At 30.0% G+C, this 23,967-nt stretch overlaps 3 protein-coding genes across 5 annotated transcripts; all 3 read left to right on the forward strand.

Moving 5' to 3' along the window:
- The first annotated feature begins 2,348 nt into the window (after positions 1-2,348).
- On the forward strand, positions 2,349-9,097 carry LOC112740667 (protein PIN-LIKES 3). 3 transcript variants are annotated; one of them, XM_025789266.2, is made up of 11 exons: positions 2,349-2,477; positions 2,858-3,034; positions 3,596-3,675; positions 3,768-3,892; positions 5,793-5,920; positions 6,030-6,245; positions 6,324-6,416; positions 7,360-7,460; positions 7,626-7,678; positions 7,783-7,968; positions 8,821-9,097. In XM_025789266.2, the coding sequence occupies exons 2-11, from the start codon at positions 2,900-2,902 to the stop codon at positions 8,943-8,945; spliced, it is 1,242 nt and encodes a 413-aa protein (XP_025645051.1). In that variant the 5' UTR covers positions 2,349-2,477; positions 2,858-2,899; the 3' UTR covers positions 8,946-9,097. The 3 variants fall into 3 exon arrangements, with proteins under 3 accessions (XP_025645051.1, XP_025645052.1, XP_072071250.1); XM_025789267.2 differs by having other exon boundaries at positions 5,796-5,920; XM_072215149.1 differs by having other exon boundaries at positions 2,369-2,477; positions 2,888-3,034.
- Positions 9,098-11,066: 1,969 nt separating this feature from the next.
- On the forward strand, positions 11,067-13,821 carry LOC112740668 (uncharacterized). The gene is made up of 4 exons (XM_025789268.3): positions 11,067-11,207; positions 11,784-11,898; positions 12,207-12,267; positions 13,127-13,821. The coding sequence occupies exons 1-4, from the start codon at positions 11,177-11,179 to the stop codon at positions 13,592-13,594; spliced, it is 675 nt and encodes a 224-aa protein (XP_025645053.1). The 5' UTR covers positions 11,067-11,176; the 3' UTR covers positions 13,595-13,821.
- Positions 13,822-20,767: 6,946 nt separating this feature from the next.
- LOC112744414 (pentatricopeptide repeat-containing protein At2g44880) lies at positions 20,768-22,582 on the forward strand. Its single transcript, XM_025794033.2, has one exon. The coding sequence runs from the start codon at positions 20,768-20,770 to the stop codon at positions 22,580-22,582; it is 1,815 nt and encodes a 604-aa protein (XP_025649818.1).
- The last annotated feature ends 1,385 nt before the right edge of the window (positions 22,583-23,967 follow it).

Consider the following 23,967-nt stretch of genomic DNA (forward strand, 5'->3'; position numbering starts at 1 on the left):
CGGCGAATATCTTTGAAACTCAACAAGTTTCTCAGAGACTTGGTAGATAATAGTGCATTATTTATTATAAATTTTGTTCCTCCAGGAAACAAAATTATAGCTCTTCCGGAGCCTTCTATCACATTGCCTGAGCCAATAATAGTGTTAACATATTCCTCTTTTGGCACAAGATGGGTAAAATATATATCACTTTTGAGAATAGTGTGTGAACTTGCACTATCCGCAAGGCATACATCTTCATTACATATCCTTGCCATTCTTCAAAAACAAATAATAATAAAATGAGTAGTATACATAGTTAAATTGAATACTTGATCAGAATTATTTTTCTAAGAAACACTGTACATAAAATAATGTCATATACTGAAATTTTATTTTAAAATTTGACACAATTAATAATTTCGAAATTCATAAATATTAATATTTCATTATTTATGTACATCACATTTGAAACTTAAATACATAGAAAATAAAACTTAACAATAAGTTCTTTACATTATTTATTTACATATATACTTCACAATCCCACATATTAAACTATTCCATCATTGATCAAATGACCAATATTTCCTTCAGGGTCCTCAAAGAAATCAGATACATCATAATGAGTGGTGGAGTTCTCAGCATCATTTGAAACAAAATTTGTTTCCTTTCCTTTGTCGTTCTTTTTCAAAGATGCCTGGTAAAGATCGACTAGGTGCCTTGGGGTACGACAGGTACGTGACCAATGGCCCTTTCCACCACAACGGAAACACTTCTCCTCGGTTGATTTATTCTGCCCGATATTCCTTTCTTTGTCCCACTTCTGGTGAGATCCTCTCTTTTGAACATAATTCTTTTTCCTTCCATAATTTTTCTTGTTATTAAAAGCTTGCCATTTACTTCTTCTGGGGTAATGATTTGTCGCATTTACTTCAGGAAATGGGGCGGCGCCAGCTGGGCGCGCTTCATGATTTTTTAATAACAACTCATTGTTGCGTTCAGCAACAAGTAGGCAAGAAATTAACTCAGAATATTTTTTAAACCCTTTCTCTCGATACTGCTGCTGCATGAGCACATTCGAGGCATGGAAGGTTGAGAAAGTTTTCTCCAACATATCATGATCAGTTATTTTTTCCCCACACAATTTCATTCGTGAGGTGATCCGAAACATTGCAGAATTATATTCATTTATAGATTTAAAATCTTGTAAACGCAAATGCGTCCATTCATATCGAGCCTGAGGAAGTATCACCGTTTTCTGATAATTATACCTTTCTTCAAGGTCTTTCCAAAGATCTGCAGGATCTTTTAATGTGAGATATTCATTTTTCAATCCCTCGTCAAGGTGACGACGGAGAAAAATCATGGCTTTAGCTTTATCCTTCTGGGATGCATTATTTTCAGCCTTAATGGTATCTCCAAGATCCATTGAATCAAGATGGATTTCAGCATCTAATATCCATGATAAATAATTGTTTCCAGATATATCAAGAGCATTGAATTCAAGATGAGAGAGCTTCGACATAATGAAAATTTGTTACCTGAGTCTTCCTAAAAATTTGATCAGAGTCTCGTGCTGATAACGTGTTGTGAAATAGAAGATATATATATATATATAATAAAGATGTATAAATAGAAGACTCTATTATTAATATAATTAGCTCAATAATTATTATATATATATAATAATATTATATGTTGTATTGTGTATATATATACAAAGATAAGAAAAAGTATTAAAAATAAAGAGAGAGAGATTTGCATTTGATACTATCTCAATATAATAAAGATAGTTAATATTGCTATTAATATTATATGTAAAGAGTAATAGAAAATAGAATTTAAAATACTTATAAAATAAAAGAAGAGAAAGAATTGTAATAGTAATATAAGGAGAAGGGTATTTGATTGCATAAAAGAGGATTGATTTATTTGTATGAAAAGGAAGGAAGAATAATATTTTTGTTCTGTTGTTATTGTTGTTTATTCCTTTTGCTCGTACATCCTTTTATAGGCATACAGAACTAGCTTTTTCAAACCTCATTAAATCCATTCTCTCTTGAGAATGATTCCTTCAATATTGAGAAGGTGAGTCTACGTGGTCATCCATATCACAACAGTTTCACATTTATTATGTAATTACGACTTTAATACAAACTCTCTCAACAATAAATAATTTTTATGAAATTTAATAATACATTTTCACTTATTTTATTTCGCAACCGTTTTTGGTTAGTTAATAAAATGTGAGATTCATTCTATATAAATGATTATATACATCACATTTAATAATAGAAAGCATACATTATTTTGGAATATATATTTAAAATATATTTTTTTTCTAATTTATATATGCTACTTGCTCACTCACCTATGTTAGCACTAAACACTTTAGAAAACTTTCTCTGGTAACGATGATCATCAAGAAAAAAGTATAGTGCTGCTAATTAATCATATTCTTCTTCTGCAAGTTCGTTCATTACCATATCTTTTAGGTAAATGTATTGTATTCTCTTTTTTCTTTCTTACAAAACATGCATGGAACTTTAATTTATTAACCATATTTAACTATAGTTCCTTCTTAATCTATATATCTGAAATTGATTATAATATATTTCCTATATATATTTTCTCTCAATCTTAACTTTTGTAGATGTTACATATATATATTTATGCAATCATGTTTGTGATCACTACTACTTAGAAATGATAAAATAATAAAAAAAAGTGCTGCTAATTGATTTTTCATGATTTAATTAAAAAACTCATTTAAGAAAGAAAATAAATAATTTGATATTTAATTGATGCTGTTTTGCTGCACATATATTATCATGATCTTAACACTTTGATTTTAATTGTTGGTGCACCTAAAAAGAAATTAAAGGTATTTTAATTTCCACTGAAGAAAGAAGAATCAATGGACTTCTTGAAGCTTTTCATTGTTGCATTAATGTCAGTTCTGAAGCTATTGTTGCTCACCTCTGTTGGAATATTCCTTGCACTTGATAGAATTGACATACTCAATGATATTGCTATGAAGCACTTAAATTCTGTAAGTTTCAATTCATTTTATTTTATTTTATTTTCCATTATTGTTAACCGTGTAATCAGGGACGGAGCTACATATAAAGAAAGGGGGGCAATCGCCCCCCTAATTTTAATTTTTTATATGTAAATTATATGTAAATTTCAGTTTAATTCTCCTTAAAATTTTGTTTTAATCTTATTTTATTGTGTAAATATTTTTGGCCCCTTCTAATATTTTATCTAGTTCCACTCTTGCGTGTAATGTAGTGTGACATGATTAGAAGTTGATGACTGAATTAAAGAATTATATAATTTTTTATGTTTTAGTGACGAAGATTTACTCATCACTTTCACTATTAGCTAGTTATTATATTTTTTAACTTGATAAGCTCTATAATTAGCAAGAGAAATAATAATTATATTTGACCATTATTTATTTTCATCCTTCCTTTAGAACTTAGTAACATATGTTAATCTTTCTTTTCTTTCTTTTCCTTTTGGGTAGAAGTAACATGTACTAATCTTAATATATATATATATATATATTTATTTATTTATTTTAACTCCTTTTTTCCTCTTTGTATAGTTGGTATTTTATGTCTTCACTCCAGCTCTTGTTTCAAGTAGCTTAGCAAAAACTATAACTCTAAGGAGCATGATTATGTTGTAAGCTTGTTTCTTTTCTATTTTTTTAATTGACATTTTTCTCCATTAATTAATTAATTACTTCATAAGCTTGTTGAATCATTGTTGTGTAGGTGGTTCATGCCACTAAACATTGTCATTACATATATTATTGGATCAGCACTTGGATGGTTACTTAACAAAATAAGCAGAGTTCCTCATCATCTTCAAGGAGTTGTGTTAGGGTGCTGCTCTGCAGGTAAGTTCATTTAGGTACTGTGTTTAGAAACTCTTCTCTCAATACAAAATTATTACTATATCTTATTATTATTATTATTTAAATTAACCAAACAATTATTAATAATTTATAGTTTAATTATTTTGTTGCTCATTTTAGTTTTACTAAATTTTCAATTAATTTCTTATACTTTTTTTTTCTTTTCAATTGGGTCTTTACACTGTTTTTTATTTTGTAATTACGTCATTTTCATGTCAAAAACGTTAAGATTAACAAAATATTTTTCTCAAAATACATGCGGTCAAAAATTTAGTTAGATTTTTAATTATGAATACATTCAATTTGTAAAGAAATATTTAGTTAATTTTAATATTTTTTATACTAAAAAGAATTTAATTATAAAATTAAAAATAATATAAAAATTTAATTATAAATTTGATAAAAACTATAAAGACCAATTGAATAATTAAATTTTAATTTTTATATATTATAATGATTATTAAAGGATATTTTAGTAAAAATAAAAGACTAAAAATAAGTTATTTTAAGATTATAAAAAATATATATTTTATAAATAGAGAAGATAAAAGTGTTATTTTTTTTTATTTCTGAATTTATGTTTTTTGAGAAGACAAAAATATTTTGTTGGTTATATACCTGTCTCACTAGATAGCTATTAGGTAGATATGTATTCATTATCTGTATAATTGTATTTCAAAAGCAACTTTCAAACCTACTTATTCAAAGTGGTAGTCCTCTTTTAAGTTATATACTTTCATTTATTAATTTTTTATGAGATCCACCACTTTTACAACTCATGTTTAAGGGTTTACCCTATGATGCACTGACATTGATAAGAATACAAGATATGACACGATACTAGTATGCATGCAGATATATGAATTTGAAGTTTTTATAAGACAAAAGAACACTATATATATATATATATAATATAAAATATTTTTTAGATAAATTGTAATGATGTTTTGATATTTTATTTATATTAAAATATAAATTAAATTTTTTATTATTTTAATATTTTTTAATTATTTAAAATATTTTTTATTTTAATAATTAATTATATATTATTTATAAATTCATTTTAAAAATACATATTAAGAATAAAGTTGAATACTGACACATGATAGTATTTAAATGTGTCTAAACACGTATTCGAAAAAATTTATTTTTTATTAAAATATGATTGAACACAAAAAAAACACGCATGTCGTATTTAAAATATGTCGGACATATAAAAACAGCAAATAAAAAAAAGTATCCGGCACTTCATAAGTTTTACCTCTTCAAAGATCATATTCCTTCAAAGAATTGTGACTATCTTTAAATTTTTATTTTCCTTTTAATTAACTCAGATGTAATAGGCTTTTCTCATTGGACACAACACATCTCAGTAGTATTATTCATATTTCATAGTATCTTATCATACATATTTTTATAGATATAAAAAAGAGTTTAATTTTAATAGAAATATAAAAAAATTATTGTATTTTAGATAATTTTTTAAAGTAGTAAATTTAAATATTAATTATTTTTTATATTGGAATAATATACAATTAGATATACGTATAAAACTATTTCTACAATTAGCGTATAAAAATTAAATTCTATAAAAAAATTATGCAAATAAAAGTAACCAACAAAGATTCTACCAACTTCTGATAACTCTTGTTTATAAATGTGTTTAATAAAAGTGTCTTTATGGATGTATCTTATAAAAGTGTCTTTTTTTTATAACTATATCTAATGAAAGTATCTTGATGTGTCTCCTTATACATATCAATGATAATTGTAATTAAAATATAATAATTAATTATTATTAATAATAAATTATCATATAGTATATTGGTACCCTATACTTTTCTCAATAATCACGTTTATGACCATTTAATGTTAATATCAGCAGGAAATATGGGAAATTTGTTGCTTATTATAGTTCCAGCAGTGTGCAAAGAAAATGGAAACTATTTTGGAGCAAATAAGGATGTTTGCTACAGAAATGGACTAGGATATGCTTCTTTGTCACAAGCAGTATGATGATTATGATACCAAACTTCAAAAATCATTTGGAAATTCTCATGATTATTATGATCACAAAATTTCTAAAGACATTAAACTTCTCCCTTTGTTTTTTTTTTAGGTAGGTAATATTTACTTGTGGTCTTACGTATACAACATTATCCGCATATATTCGAATAAGAACTCCACCGTGGCGCAAGTAGATGATTCCGAAGAAAATGAACTAGAAAACATTTCAAGATGTTCTAATGAACAATTGGTTAATGTTGAGAGCAAATCAGAGACTACTGATCAATTTGAAATAATGGAACATGCAATGCCTATTAGAGAAGCAAAGGTTTGCTTAATTAAATTTGAGTTATGTATTAGTAGTATCTATGATCTTACTTAAACAATTCTAAACTTTTAAACACAGGTAACAAGAATGGGAAATGTTATGAAACAAATGCAAATATTGGCCAAAAAGATCGATGTGAAGACACTATTATCACCTTCAACAATTGGATCGGTACGCCAACAATTATCTATATAATATACCAAGGTTTTAAAAACGAAATCGATCTTCGAATCAGCAGAGTTAGAGATTCAACTGAATATATAATAAACTAAGATTTTTATGTATGAAATTTATATTTTTTAGAAAAACATTTTTTGTATGTTATTATTTTAAATTAATTAAGACTAGTTTACTAACAACTAATTTTTATCCTGAATTAGACCAATCTGATAATCAGTTTTCGATTAATCAGGTTGAATATATCATAGAAATTTAGGGGTGTTCATGGATCGAATTCGATCCGCATATCCGCGATATTTATCTAAATCCGATCCGCATATCCGCGGTATTTATCTAAATCCGATCCGCAAGGCTATCGGATCGGATCGGATCAGATCCGCACACTATTTGGATCGGATTGCGGATTTAGTGTAGGTATCCGCATATCCACAAAAATAAAGAAATAAATAAGTAAATATTCTTTTTATGATTTATTTTAACCAATAATTATTATATATGTTGTATTATTTTAATTTATTATTTAAAAAAAGTATGTTTAATATTATTTTAAAAGTAAACATATTTAAAAACATAGAAAAAATAAATTTTATTGATATTTTTTTAATAAAAATAAATTTTTTAAAATATTTTTGTATTTTGCGGATATATCTGATATTCGATCCGATCCTATCCGCAAATGTGTGGATCGGATCCAAGCTTAAAAACTGCAGATATTGGATCCGATCCAATCCGATTATTTTAGTGCGGATCGGATCGAAGTTTTGGCCATATCCGATCCAATCTGATCCGCGTTCACCCTACGTAGAATGTCGTAATGTTGAATTTTAAGATAAAAATTATAACAATGTCATTCCTTAAAACTTCATTCTCATTGTTATTAACATAATGTCATAGAATCATGTTTTCTCTGTTTTTCTTCAACCTGAAAATGCAGATGGTTGGTTTGGTAATCGGTGTAGTCCCTCAATTTCGAAAAGTATTAGTCGGCGACGGCGCGGCTCTCCGGGTGGTTCAAGACTCTGTAACAATGCTGGGGTAAGATTTCTAAGCCCCACAAAATAAACGAATGAATTCATAAATAAATAAACAAACAAAGGTACTAGATATGATTTTAATGTAAATAACAATAATTGTTTGAAGTTAAAACCTATTGAATTGAAGTTCTAATCTAAGTTAAAATGATGATGGATGATTTTTCAGGGATGCACTCATTCCATCATTGACTTTGGTACTTGGTGCAAATCTTCTAAAGGGTATCATTACTAATTAAGCAATAATAACATGAATTTACTAACCAAAACTTTTTGAAAAATGAATAAAATGACATAAACTAAATGATCTTGGTTTCTTCTTTCAGGCTTAAAAGGACAAAGCATGAACCTTAAAATCATTGTTGGAATTGTTGTAGTGAAGTGTATTGCAGTTCCAGCAATAGGCATAGGCATCATCAAAGGCGCGACCCGATTCGGATTGATCAACCCGGATCCGTTGTATCAGTTTGTTTTGCTTCTTCAGTATGCTGTTCCACCTGCTGTAGCCATAAGTAAGTTCTTAAGAACTTTTAATCTTCTTAAAATGTATCATAGATTTTGATTTTCCAAGAATACACACACTTCTAAGTTCACATATGAAACACTCATGATTTCTTATCATACAAGTAACATTTGTTATATATATATATGGATATCCTAAATAAGCAATATTAATTATATGCAGCATTTTTATGTATATATTCTCTGTACACCTTTTATTTTAGTTTAATTAGTTTTACTAAATTTTCAATTAGGTTCCTATATTTTTTTTTCTTCTTTCAATTGGGTTCTTATACTGTTTTTAATTTTATAATTAAGTCATTCCTAGTATAAAAAATATTAGAGTTAATTTCGTAAATTGAAGGTATTCATAATTAAAAACATATCTAAATCGTTGACCGCATATATTTTGGGAGAAATATTCTGTTAATTTTAACGTTTTTTATATGAAAAATGATCTAATTACAAAATTAAAAGCAATATAAAGACCTAATTAAAAAGAAAAAAAGTATAAAAATTTAATTGAAAATTTAATAAAACTATAGAGACCAACAGAATAATTGAACCTTTTATTTTCAGTATCAAAAGTGACTAATAAAAAATAAAAGAAGATAAAAAATTTGTCTTTTATACTATAAAAGAAAAATATACGAGACATTTACAAAAACGGATACAAATATCATTTTTTAAACGATTTTAACAATGAAAAGAATCATCAATTTCCAGTTGCTTTTACATTATGGTTTGATCTTTTCATATTATTAACATAACAGTTATTTTCACAGGTTTCTAGTAAATCTAAGTTATCAAGAATTTTTGTTTCTTGGTTTGACAGATACTATGTATGTTTTTATGTGTGGCAGGCACAGTTACTCAATTATTTGGAGCTGGTGAGGGTGAATGCTCAGTAATAATGCTAGCAACTTATGCTTGTGCCACAGTTTTCCTTACTCTTTGGTCCACATTTTTTATGTGGCTTGTACTCTAAATTCTATTTTATTTTTCTATTCAACATTTTTCTTTACACTAGAAATTAAAAACATAATTATTAGAAGAGTATATCACTTTTTTATGTAACATTCCATATTAGAAATCATGTTATATTATTGGATGAAATAAAAAAAAATAGTTTGCTCAAAAGTCTATCTGTATAACCATCAAAAAGAGCTATATATGTAATTTTAACAATTTGATTCTAACAATAATAAACATCTAAATTTTGAATGTAAAAAAATGGTTCGGCTTTTATACTTTTTTAATTGTTTATTTGGTATCTAGAATTTTGTCTGAATTGACTCGAATATGGTCCAAATCCGACAACTAACTATAATGGAGGTGTCGGCGGTTCGAATCCCGCCTTATGCATGCAGCAGTCTATTGGTCAGCGGCAGACCCTTAAATAGAGTTCAGATCTGCGACGAATTAACCCTTAACCTGTCGTGTTTGGGGATACTGTAGGAAACAAAAAAAGAAAAAACTATAATGGATGAATCTCCTAACAAAAATTACTACATTTATAAAATCTCAAAATTATTTACCACTCAAACTAACTTCTCCTTAGTCTTCTATTTTTACACTAAACATAACCAATATTACAAAAAAAATACTAAAGAGTCATCCGAATTTATTATTTTTAATTATCAGTTAGCCATCAATTTTATTTAAGCAACTCCAAATTAGTCTTCTACTTTCACTGAACATAAACAATATTACAATTTACAATATATACAAAACAACACCAAGATATGAACCCTTCTTTTGAATAATATTATCACATAGATTATGAAATATATATATATATATATATAATATTATATGGACGTCCTTGCCCCCTAAGACAATATAATTGTTAATTTGTTATAATTAATTAACCAGCACGTTATATTTAGTTATTTACATACAAACACATATTAAAAAGAATGAAATTACACTATTAAGCAAAAAAGAGTTTAATATAAGTAGTAGGACTAGCACCTTTGAAGCTTCAAAAGTGTGTATATATAAGAGGGAAACCATGCAACTTTTTCCCAATATATAGGTACTTTCCTCTCCAAGATAAGCCCATATAAGTAGCATATGCAGCCGCAGCGAACATTTTAGGCTATTTTTCTTATCAAACATGTATATGTAAAAAAAATAGCTACTAATTAGTTATTATATAAAAATACGTATTTGATGTTTATAAATTTTTTTACACAATTATGCTATATATACACACAAAAATAATTGTTAAATTAGCCCCCATATAGAATATAACTTTAAATATAAAATACATATTAAAAATAAATTAAATAACACGTATGTTGATATACAATATATCGTAGCTAATTTAGTGGTTAATTCTTTACGTGTATATTGTAAGATTTTAAATTTTTAAAAATTAAATAATAAATTATTTGTGAATTATTATACTTAATTATAATTTTATTTTCAGAAAAATATTTTCGATTTTTTTCAAAGAAAAGTCAACAAGATTTTTAGTTAAAAACTTCTATTTATTATTATATATATAAAATTTGTCACAACATCTTTGTTATCAAAGTGGCGTAGTGAAAACGTGGTGGGTCCATAACCCACAGGTCCCAGGATCAAAACCTGGCTCTGATAGCATAAATTAGATAGTTTAACACATAATGTTTTAAATTTTTTTATTATACATTTAATTATTATATTATGATACTTTTATTATTTAAGTTGTTAATTATTTTGTTAAAAATTGTTTGAAAAAATATATATTCATTTAAAAAAATATATAATGACTAATTTTTAGCGTTTAGGAGTCATTTTCTATTTTTACTTTTTTGTCCAATGAAAAACTAAATTTTTCTTCAGAATTTATAAATCTATTTATGAAAAATAATGAATTGACTATTGAGAATAATTTATTTTTATATTTATTCAAGATATAATTAATATTTCATATATATTTTCAATTTATTTTAATTGATTAGTTCTCCAAAGTATAAGCAGATAGATTAACATATACACAACAGTAAAGAACAAGGTATGTTGCTTCACAAGCTATTCCATGCCAAGAATCATTCCTTCCTTAGCTTCAACTCCAAAAGTGAAGATTCAATCTCCCACTTCTTTATTTTCCCCACAAACCTTGATCTCTTCTATGTTTGAATTTATCAAAAATATTGCATACTTGATTGCCCTTTTAATTTGATCTAGGAATTCCCAAAATACAACATCATCATCATCATAAGGAACAACATGAGTTTCTTAGGAGGAATGAGATTTAAAGGTCATTCATCTATCTCTTTTAATTTCCTTTCATTTGTTTTACTTTCTTTAATTTGTTTTGTATAATAATACATGACACCTTGAAAACTTTATACATACAATTATATAATCTAAATCAGTGATAGATATTAAATGGTTTAATTATTCTGTAAATTTTTATAGTTTTACTAAATTTGTAATTAAGTTCTATATTTTTTTTAATTGGATACTGTTTTTAATATTATAATTAAATATTTTTTATGGTACAGAATATTTTTTTAAAAAATATATGATTAAAGATCTAATTATAGATATCTTTAATTTGTGAAAAAAAATATTCAATTAACTCTAATATTTTTTATACTAGAAAAATCTAATAATAAAATTAAAAGTAGTGTAGAGGCTAAATTAAAATAAAAAAATATAAGAATCTAATTAAAAATTTGATGAAATTATAAAAACTAACATAATAATTAAACCATATTAAATTATGAAAATACTAATCAATTTGCAAAGCATGCAACATATATATATCATAAATAATGGTTTTTTGTATTATATTATACACTAAATAATAATAAATATTAGTGCTTTTCAGAGTTGTCAACAAGCCAGATATTGAGTTTGATAACAGATAGATTCTATGACCAAATTGTTGAGAGAGATATCAAGGACTTCCCTGGATTCCACCTTGCAATTCTTGATATCTTCCGGTAATATATAATTAAGCATATATAATATATACCATGCATATGTAATTCTAATAATGAAGCTTAATCCTAAAATTATAATGCATGTACTATAGTTTTGAAATAATAATACACATTAATTTCTTTCCATTGCTTGTGTTGTTTTTGCCAAAAGTTTTTTAACCCCAGAAAAGTTTTCCTTTTTTTTTTTTTACATATTACCTATATATTTGGTTAGTTTAATTTTGTAAACTCGTATATCATATACTAATTAATTAAATTTGTACGCTTTTTTATATTATTATTCTAAACATTTTATTTTATTTTTTCAGCACTATCAACGCGGCCTTACCCGGTAAACACTATGATGTTCCTCCCCAGGACCTTGTAAAGGTTAGTTCTGATCTTAGGCCATTTGTATTAGAGAAAAAAAAAAAAACTGCCCGTATATATTAAAATTAATTACTATATATTTGTATATAAATATATATTAATTTAATTTATTTTTAATATATATTTTATAATAATAATTAATTTTAGAATACAACTAGTTTCGTTGAATAAAATAATTTAAAATGAAGAGTCCAATTTAGTAAAATGAAAAAGTACAGTGACCCGTTAATTAGTATTAAATTTGTAATATTAATGTTGCGTACCAAGAAAAGGGATGATCCTTTTATTTTGAATTTCTTGAATGAAACCTTCCTTAACTTTCACTTAGCTTTCACCGACTTAAAAAGAAATTACTTTTAGAATTTAATTTTAATAAACTCAATCGTTTTATATGCGCACTCAATTATACAACGTAATATTAGTAAAAATAACTACTTTTTATATTGACAATGTAAATAATTATAAAAAAATTTTAATTATTTTGTTGGTCTATATAGTTTCGCAAAATTTTTAATTAGATCCCTATACTTTTTTTCTTTTTAATTGAGCTCCTTGCACCAATTTTTTTAATTAGATCCCTATATTTTTTTTTATTTGGGTCTCTGTACCAATTTTTTTTTAGTTGGGCCCAGTCAATTACTATCAAAAGGGACTTAATTAAAAAAAAATTTAGTACAAATACACAATTAAAAAAAAAAAAGTATAAAGGCCTAATTAAAAATTTTGCAAAACTATAGAAAATAACAGAATAATTAAACTTTATAAAAAAAATTGTAATTATAAAACGTTTTATGATGTCAGTGCATTAAAATTAAATTCATTAATAAATAATAGAAATTATGGAACTTTTTTTTTCCAGGATTTGTTCGAGAGTTGGAATGCAAAAGCAAACGAAAAAGAAAGGAAGGAAGTATTGAGTTCATTCATGAAAAAGAATGTAAACATAAACAAAGTAGATGAGTCAATGATAATAACAGCAATAGTAGCACCACCAGCAGCCATGGTTGTGAAGAGAACAGGACAAACATTGCCACAACTAAAACTCATGAAATCAGTGCCTGATGTTGTTTTTGTTCCATCATTCACCGTTGTCGCACTCATTGCTGTCAAGATCGCTAGAATGTTGTTCATGAAAAAGACAATACCACCACTACCAACAAAGGAAGAACAACCTCAAGAGGAACATCATCGTCCATCTCCAACTAGTACACAAATCTCAACTAAACCACCTGCTGATGATAAATCTCATAATAATAATAATAATAATAATAATAATAAACATGCAACTGGCTATTATTGTGAAGAGTGTGGAATTGTGCATCACTGAGTTATTTTAACATTTGAATGTGTTCTTGGTGTTATGATTTCATGTTATGAAAGGATGAGGTATAGTTTCGTGTTACAAATGGAAGAGGGTTGTGATTATTTTAATCAAGTAAAAATATCTTTTATGTAATTAAGTGCATATGCTTAGGTAAATGAATCAAATATGTGTGTAATACGTTATTGAAAATATAGCTGTTTTTCATTTATATGAAATTAAATTTTTTAAAATTGATATTAAATAAACTATATTTTTATTATTGGAAAGAGATAAATTTAAAATTAGACTATCTGATTTTAATATTTTAATTTAAAAAATTCAAAAACGCAAATTATTTACCCAGTGAAAAATCAGTGCCTCCAATTTTAGAATTTGAGTGTGGGATAAAGCATCTTTAATCACCATGTTCAGGTGATACATTCCAAGCACCACTATCCTAAATAAAATTATCGGCTTTTAAAATGATATATGTAATAAAAAAACCAATAAATAAATAAATCCATTCACTTATTTAAAAAATTATTCTTTTGTTGTGAAATAAAATTAAAGATATATATATAATAGAGATGTATAAATAGAAGACTCTAATATTAAAATAATTAGCTCAATAATAATTTTTATATATATAATAATATTATATGTTGTAATGTATATATATATATACAAAGATAGAAAGAAGTATTAAAAATAAAAAGAGAGAGAATCGCATTTTACAATCTCAATATAATAAAGATGATTAATATTGCTATTAATATTATATGTAAAGAGTAATAGAAAATAGAATTTAAAATACTTATAAAATAAAAAAAGAGAAAGAATTGTAGTAGAAATATAAAGAGAAGAGTATTTGATTGCAGCATAAAAGAGAGAAGTAATTTTATTATTACTTGCTTGTGTATGAAAAGAAAGGGAGAATGGTATTTTTGTTGTGTTACATTCACGGAGGTTCACCTCCTATTTATAGGCTTATGGAAGGAAGATTGTCAACCTTCATTTATTTCATTCTCTTTTGAGAATGTAAACTTTATATAGGAAATGGGCATCCACGTCCCATTCCTATCACAACACTTCCCCTTGGATGACCATTTAGGATTATTGCCTCGTTAAAAGTTAAAACCTTACTAAAGAAAAACCCAGTGGGAAAAAAACCTTAGTGAAGGAAAAAGAGTACAATATTCTTTAGTGATAGGGACTGCCTCATTAAAAACCTTGTCAAGAAAAAGCCAATGGAAAAAACCTGACCAAGGGAAAAAGAGTACAGTCTCCCCCTCTTGTCGACATCAGTTGATGTCTCGAAATCGGCGCATCCCAATATCATGTACCAATCTTTCAAAGGAGGATTTTGGGAGTGACTTCGTGAATAAATCTGCCAGATTGTCACTTGAACGGATCTGTTGGACATCAATTGTCCCTTGATTTTGAAGGTCATGAGTGAAGAAGAATTTAGGAGAAATATGCTTTGTTCTATCACCTTTGATGTATCCACCCTTAAGTTGAGCAATGCATGCTGTATTATCTTCAAACAGGACAGTTGGAGCTATCTTATGATCAATCAGTCCACATGATGACAGAATATATTGAATTAGACTCCTCAGCCAAAAACACTCGCGACTAGCTTCATGAATCGCCAGTATTTCAGCATGATTAGAGGAGGTTGCTGCTATTGTCTGTTTTGTGGACCTCCATGATATAGCTGTACCACCATATGTGAATAGGTATCCTGTTTGAGACCTCCCTTTATGTGGATCAGACAGGTATCCGGCATCTGCATAGCCAACTAGTTGTGACTTGGATCCATAGGGATAAAGCAATCCCATATCAACCGTCCCATGAAGATATCGAAAGATTTGTTTGATTCCACTCCAATGTCTTCTGGTTGGAGAGGAACTATATCTTGCTAGTAAATTCACAGCAAATGATATATCGGGTCGCGTATTATTAGCAAGATACATTAGCGCTCCAATGGCACTAAGATATGGTACTTCAGGACCAAGGATATCTTCATTTTCTTCTTTAGGACGGAATTGATCCTTTTTCACATCCAAAGATCTTACGATCATTGGGGTACTTAATGGATGTGACTTATCCATATAAAATCTTTTCAAGATCTTTTCTGTGTATGTTGTTTGATGAATAAAGATCCCACTTTTTATATGCTCGATCTGCAGGCCGAGACAAAATTTAGTCTTTCCAAGATCTTTCATCTCAAACTCTTCTTTTAGAATTTTTATAATTGTTGGAATCTCTTCAGGAGTCCCAATGATATTTAAATCATCAACGTACTAAGCAATTATAACGAATCCAGATGCAGATTTCTTTATAAAAATACATGGACAGATATCATCATTCTTGAATCCGTTTTTGGCCAGATACTCAGTAAGACGATTATACCACATTCGTCCAGATTGCTTTAGACCATATAAAGATCTTTGCAATTTGACTGAGTATAACCCTTGCGAATATTCATTGGATGGTTTGGATATCTTTAGCCCTTCAGGGACTTTCATATAGACATCCTGATCTAATGAGCCGTACAAATAGGCTGTTACCACATCCATTAAATGCATATGCAATTTATGATATGCAGATAAACTGACCAAATAGCGCAATGTTATCGCATCCACTACAGGGGAATACGTTTCTTCATAATCTATACCGGGCCTTTGTGAAAAACCTTGTGCCACAAGTCGAGCTTTGTAGCGCACAACTTCATTTTTCTCATTTCGTTTTCTCACAAATACCCACTTATATCCAACAGGTTTTACATCTCCAGGTGTACGGACTACAGGTCCAAAGACTTCACGTTTTGTAAGTGAGTCTAATTCAGCCTTCATGGCTTCTTTCCATTTTGGCCAATCATTCCTTTGTCGACATTCTTCGACTGATCTTGGCTCAAGATCCTTTTTTTCATGCATGATATCTAATGCCACATTATATGCAAATATTTCATTGACAATTGTCTTATTTCGGTCCCATTTCTCTCATGTAAAGACATAATTTATCGAGATCTCGTCATTTTCACAATTTTCAGGTACCTGAACGTCTTCTGGCGTTATATCGGAATTTTGGACAACTGCCGGTGTCTTTACTATGTCTTTTTCAACAGGAATATTATTTACCTCTTTTCTCTTTCGAGGATTTTTATCTTTGGAACCGACAAGCCTGCCACGCTTCTGGCGTGTATTTGCTTCCGTGGCTATTTGTCCTACTGGGACATCAATTCGAATTGGGGCATTTTCCGCCCTGCCACGCTTCTGGCGTGAATTTGCTTCAGTGGCTACTTGTCCTATTGGGACGTCAATTCGAATTGAGGCATTTTCCGCTGGTATGTAAGATTTGGTTATCCTCTTTGTATCGGAAAATGCATCAGGCAATTCATTTGCTATTCTTTGCAAATGTATAATCTTTTGAACTTCCAGTTCACATTGCCCTGATCGAGGATCTAAATGCATCAACGATGATGCATTCCAATTAAGTTCCTTTTCAGGAAGCTTATTCTCTCTCCCTAATGTTGGAAATTTTGATTCATCAAAATGACAATCCGCAAATCGGGCTTTAAACACATCACCAGTTTGTATCTCAAGATACCTCACTATAGAGGGAGAATCATATCCAACATATATTCCTAATTTTCTTTGGGGTCCCATTTTGGTGCGATTAGGTGGTGCAATAGGAACATATATCGCACACCCAAATATTCTTAAATGGGAAACATTTGGCTGCTGGCCAAAAGCTAATTGCATAGGAGAGAATTGATGATAACTCGTTGGCCTCAAACGAATAAGTGCTGCGGCATGTAAAATAGCATGCCCCCAAACCGAGGTTGGGAGATTTGTTCTCATAAGCAAGGGTCTAGCAATTAATTGGAGGCGCTTAATAAGTGATTCTGCTAACCCATTTTGCGTGTGAACATAAGCTACTGGATGTTCAACACTTATTCCATTAGCCATACAATAAGCATCAAAAGCTTGGGAAGTAAATTCACCAGCATTATCAAGACGAATTGCTTTGATTGGATTTTCTGAAAATTGTGCTTTTAATCGAATAATTTGAGCCAATAATCTCGCAAACGCCAGGTTGCGAGAAGATAATAAGCACACATGTGACCATCTCGAAGATGCGTCTATTAAGACCATAAAATATCTAAAAGATCTACATGGTGGATGAATAGGTCCACATATATCACCTTGAATCCTTTCCAGGAATTCAGGAGACTCAAATCCAATCTTTACTGGTGATGGCCTTAAAATTAACTTTCCTTGAGAACATGCAGCACAACAAAATTCACTAGTTTTAAGAATCTTCTGATTCTTTAGTGAATGTCCATGAGAGTTTTCAATAATTCTTCTCATCATGATTGTTCCCGGATGACCCAATCGGTCGTGCCAAGTTATGAATTCATTTGGGCTAATAAACTTCTGGTTTACAGTGGCATGTGATTCAATTGCACTAATCTTGGTATAATACAACCCAAATGAAAGTGAGGGTAATTTTTCTAATATAACTTTCTTATTTGAATCATGAGTTGTGATACATAAATACTCATGATTTCCCTCATTCATCGTCTCAACATTATATCCATTTCGGCGAATATCTTTGAAACTCAACAAGTTCCTCAGAGACTTGGTAGATAATAGTGCATTATTTATTATAAATTTTATTCCTCCAGGAAACAAAATTATAGCTCTTCCGGAGCCTTCTATCACATTGCCTGAGCCAATAATAGTGTTAACATATTCCTCTTTTGGCACAAGATGGGTAAAATATATATCACTTTTGAGAATAGTGTGCGAACTTGCACTATCCGCAAGGCATATATCTTCATTACATATCCTTGCCATTCTTCAAAAACAAATAATAATAAAATGAGTAGTATGCACAGTTAAATTGAATACTTGATCAGAATTATTTTTCTAAGAAACACTGTACATAAAATAATGTCATATACTAAAATTTTATTTTAAAATTTGACACATTTAATGATTTCAAAATTTATATTAATATTTCATTATTTATGTACATCACATTTGAAACTTAAATACATAGAAAATAAAACTTAACAATAAATTTTTTTTACATTATTTATTTACATAGATACTTCACAATTTCACATATTAAACTATTCTATCATTGATCAAATGACCAATATTTCCTTCAGGGTCCTCAAAGAAATCAGATACATCATAATGAGTGGTGGAGTTCTCAGCATCATTTGAAACAAAATTTGTTTCCTTTCCTTTGTCGTTCTTTTTCAAAGATGCCTGGTAAAGATTGACTAGGTGCCTTGGGGTACGACAGGTACGTGACCAATGGCCCTTTCCACCACAGCGGAAACACTTTTCCTCGGTTGATTTATTCTGCCCGATATTCCTTTCTTTGTCCCACTTCTGGTGAGATCCTCTCTTTTGAACATAATTCTTTTTCCTTCCATAATTTTTCTTGTTATTAAAAGCTTGCCATTTACCTCTTCTGGGGTAACGATTTGCCGCATTTACTTCAGGAAATGGGGCGGCACCAGCTGGGCGCGCTTCATGATTTTTCAATAACAACTCATTGTTGCGTTCGGCAATAAGAAGGCAAGAAATTAACTCAGAATATTTCTTAAACCCTTTCTCTCGATACTGCTGCTGCAGGAGCACATTCGAGGCATGGAAGGTTGAGAAAGTTTTCTCCAACATATCATGATCAGTTATTTTTTCCCCACACAATTTCATTCGTGAGGTGATTCGAAACATTGCAGAATTATATTCATTTATAGATTTAAAATCTTGTAAACGCAAATGCGTCCATTCATATCGGGCCTGAGGAAGTATCACCGTTTTCTGATGATTATACCTTTCTTCAAGGTCTTTCCAAAAATCTGCAGGATCTTTTAATGTAAGATATTCATTTTTCAATCCTTCGTCAAGATGACGACGGAGAAAAATCATGGCTTTGGCTTTATCCTTCTGGTATGCATTATTTTCAGCCTTAATGATATCTCCAAGATCCATTGAATCAAGATGGATTTCAGCATCTAGTATCCATGATAAATAATTGTTTCCAGATATATCAAGAGCATTGAATTCAAGATGAGAGAGCTTCGACATAATGAAAATTTGTTACCTGAGTCTTCCTAAAAATTTGATCAGAGTCTCGTGCTGATAACATGTTGTGAAATAAAAGATATATATATAATAGAGATGTATAAATAGAAGACTCTAGTATTAAAATAATTAGCTCAATAATAATTTATATATATATAATAATATTATATGTTGTAATGTATATATATATACAAAGATAGAAAGAAGTATTAAAAATAAAGAGAGAGAATCGCATTTTACAATCTCAATATAATAAAGATGATTAATATTGCTATTAATATTATATGTAAAGAGTAATAGAAAATAGAATTTAAAATACTTATAAAATAAAAAAAAGAGAAAGAATTGTAGTAGAAATATAAGGAGAAGAGTATTTGATTGCAGCATAAAAGAAAGAAGTAATTTTATTATTACTTGCTTGTGTATGAAAAGAAAGGGAGAATAGTATTTTTGTTGTGTTACATTCACGGAGGTTCACCTCCTATTTATAGGCTTATGGAAGAAAGATTGTCAACCTTCATTTATTTCATTCTTTTTGAGAATGTAAACTTTATATAGGAAATGGGTATCCACTTCCCATCCTTATCACAACATCTTTTACATATTTTTATTATTATTATTTTTTATATATATCAATACCATGATTCATTTATTATCATCAACTATCCACCATCGTTGCCGGCTACTGTCACGTCATCACCAATCATCACAAATTTTAAATCTTATATCATAAATTATGAACTTTAAATTATAAATTTTAAATTATAAACTATAAATTCTCTAAATTCTAAATAATTAATCTTAAATTATATACCATAATCAATTTGACCATATTTTATTTTTACATATTATTTTTACTTAAATTTTGTATTTTTATTTTTTAATTTTAAATTTTTGTTATATTCATTTCTTTTCAATTATTTACTAATTTTTAAATTAATTGACTAAATTAATATTTGTATTGACTCCCTCAAATCTTTTCAAAATCAAAATATCCATAAACTTGTGCATATAGACAGCACTTGTTTCTGTTTTCAACAGTAAACTATAAAGGGCGCAACCACCCTCTTAACTAACACACACGCAAACGATGTCGAAACAGCAACGGTTCCTTTGGACCGCCGCCGAAAGAAAATGCCTTTACATTCTCCAACGGAACACTACCACCTTCTCCACACTCCTCCAAATCCACGCTTTCATTCTCCGACATTCCCTCCACCACAACCTCAACCTCCTCGCCAAGTTCATCACCACCTGCTCCTCCCTCGCCGCTGCCACCGCCTCCCTTTCCCGCCGCCATGCCATAGTCCACCTCGCTCGCCGTTTCTTCGACCACACACCCCACAACCGCGACGAGTTCCTATTCAACACAATGATCAGTACCCACTTTGCAATTCGCCAACTTCTTGAGCCTTTCGCTCTCTATAGGGACTTTGCTAGAACCAGAGGTCTTGGATTTGAACCCGGTGGATATACTTTCACCGCAATGGTGAAGGGTTGCACCGCGTGTTCGGCGAAGAAGGAGGGGGTACAGGTTCATGCGGTTGTTGCGAAGAATGGGTTTTGCTTGGACTTGTATGTGGCTACTGCGTTGGTTGATATGTATGTGAAATTTGGGGTTTTAGGAAGTGCTAGGAAGGTGTTTGATGAAATGTCTGAGAGGAGTGTGGTTTCGTGGACTGCAGTTATTGCTGGATATGTGAGGTGTGGGGATATGAGTGAGGCTAGGAAGCTTTTTTATGAGATGCCTGAGAAAGATTCTGCAGCTGTTAATGTGATGATTGATGGGTATGTGAAGTTGGGCTGTATGGATTTGGCTAAGGATTTGTTTGAAAAGATGGGTGATAAGAATGTGATTTCTTGGACTAGTATGATTTCTGGTTATTGCCATAATGGTGATGTTGAGTCAGCTAGATTGATGTTTGATCTCATGCCGGATAAGAATTTGTTCACTTGGAACGCGATGATTGGGGGGTATTGCTGGAACAAGCGTCCCCATGAGGCATTGAGGTTGTTTCATGAGATGCAGTCGAGTGCAGTGGTGGAACCGAATGAAGTGACACTGGTAAGCATTCTTCCTGCTATTGCTGATTTGGGTGCTTTGGATTTGGGTGGCTGGGTTCATAAGTTTGCCCAAAGGAGGAATCTTGATAGATATGCTAATGTCCGCACTGCCCTCATCGATATGTATGCAAAATGCGGTGAGATCACAAAGGCAAAATTGCTTTTCATGGGGATGCCTGAGAAGGAAACATCTTCCTGGAATGCTTTGATTAATGGTTTTGCAGTTAATGGATGTGCAAAGGAAGCATTGGAGGCATTTGAAATGATGATGCACGAAGGTTTTGAACCAAACAAGATAACTATGATCGGCGTGTTATCTGCTTGCAGCCATTGTGGTTTGGTGGAGGATGGAAGAAAATGGTTCAAAGCAATGGAGAAATTCGGACTAACACCTCAGATTGAGCATTACGGTTGTATGGTTGATCTTCTAGGGAGGTCCGGATGCTTGGACGAGGCTGAGAAATTGATTCGTACCATGCCTTACGATGCAAATGAGATAATATTGAGTTCTTTTCTGTTTGCTTGTGGTTACTTTAACGATGTTACAAGGGCTGAGAGAGTGCTACAGGAGGCGGTGAAGTCGGGGAAGTGGTGTGTTGGAGACTATGTGATGATGAGAAATTTGTATGCAACAGAGCAAAGATGGAGAGATGTGGAGGATGTTAAACAAAGGATGAAGAAGGGAGGATCATACAAAGAGGTTGCCTGCAGTGTCATTGAAGTTGATGGTGGCTTTAGAGAGTTTATAGCTGGTAATAATTATTTGCATTCACATGTAGAAGATATTCAGTTAACCTTGGTGCAATTATGGACACACATGAAAACTGAAATGACCTATTGAAATTTGAGATATGCTTTAGAGAACTAAAAGGAGGGGAGGTGAAAATGGAAGTAAAGAATTGAAAATGTTACAGGACAAATAGTCCATTAAGTTGAGAACTGTAGCTCCTAATTTAACCAGGTTAAAGATTTGAAGAAAGCACAAGCACACATGAAATTTAATTGGAATATTATTTCTAAAGCTTGAGCTATTAACAACTATGTTATGTCCTGCCAAGTCTTGTTAAGTGACCACTGGCCAGATATGACCATTCCCATGGTAGAGTTGCGACAAAATTTTTTGGTGACTAGAGAGTTTTGACAAATGAATGGTGTCAAGTATTTTCTGCAAGGAATTATTTGGTTCTGTTGAAAATTATGTTAATAGACAGATTCTTTTGGGGTGAAGACGAGGACAACGACTATAAGGATGCATTTGTTTCTGAGAACAGGACAGGACAGGATAAGACACTGAGAACAGGACAAGACAAGACACTAATGGATAGAGACACAATTTTGTGTTCTTGTATTCTGTTTGGTGATAAACTAGAAGAAATTATGAAAATCTAATTTATTCTCATTTTTTTTCCTTCAAAAAATTTGAGATGAAAAATATAATAATAAAAAAATATAATTATGAAAAATTAACAAAAATAATGAAAAAATAATGAAAAATAAGTTGTATCCCCTATTAGTCTCTCCGTGTTATTTCTGTCAGGATGGACACAAAATACACTAATTCAGTGTCTCTGGATACACCGTCTCTGTCCATGTCTCCTTTGTCAAACATGATTTTGTGTCTCTATGTTCATGTCTTAGTGTCCTGTCTCTGTAAACAAACGCAACCTAAGAGTATAGGGAATTCAATTTGATATCTTTGTATAAAGAAAAATATTTTGTCCACTTACTCTGTCTTCTGACTTATGTGCTGAGTTGATGCACATCTCTTTACTATTGGATAAGATGTAATCTTCATCTTATGCAAATTTCATATTGTCTAATAATAAAGAGATACATATTCACTGAATGTTACAAAAAGCTAAAAATAATATATAAAATAACACTCTGTAGAAAAATTATGATAATATTTTGCCTCGTTTTGGGTTCTGCAAATTTAGGGGAAATTTTAGATATCTAAATGCAACATACTAACCATCATCAAAAGGATTGATAGAGTTTGATTCTTCTAGAGTATAGAAACCTGAACAGTGCAAGTTTGATATGTGATAATCCACTCTTTCGGTTTTATCACAATGCTTTGGTAAATTTTATGGCCCACCGTATTCTATTAAATGTCATTGTCACTGCTTAAATAGTAAACCATACTTCATTGGGAGAATTACTAACAGCAGCAATGCAACATTGGAAGTTCAAACCAGGTGACATGGTCTCAACTCAAACAATATA

This window comes from Arachis hypogaea, chromosome 14 (genome assembly GCF_003086295.3).
Source record: "Arachis hypogaea cultivar Tifrunner chromosome 14, arahy.Tifrunner.gnm2.J5K5, whole genome shotgun sequence".
NCBI classification, from domain to species: Eukaryota; Viridiplantae; Streptophyta; class Magnoliopsida; order Fabales; family Fabaceae; genus Arachis; species Arachis hypogaea.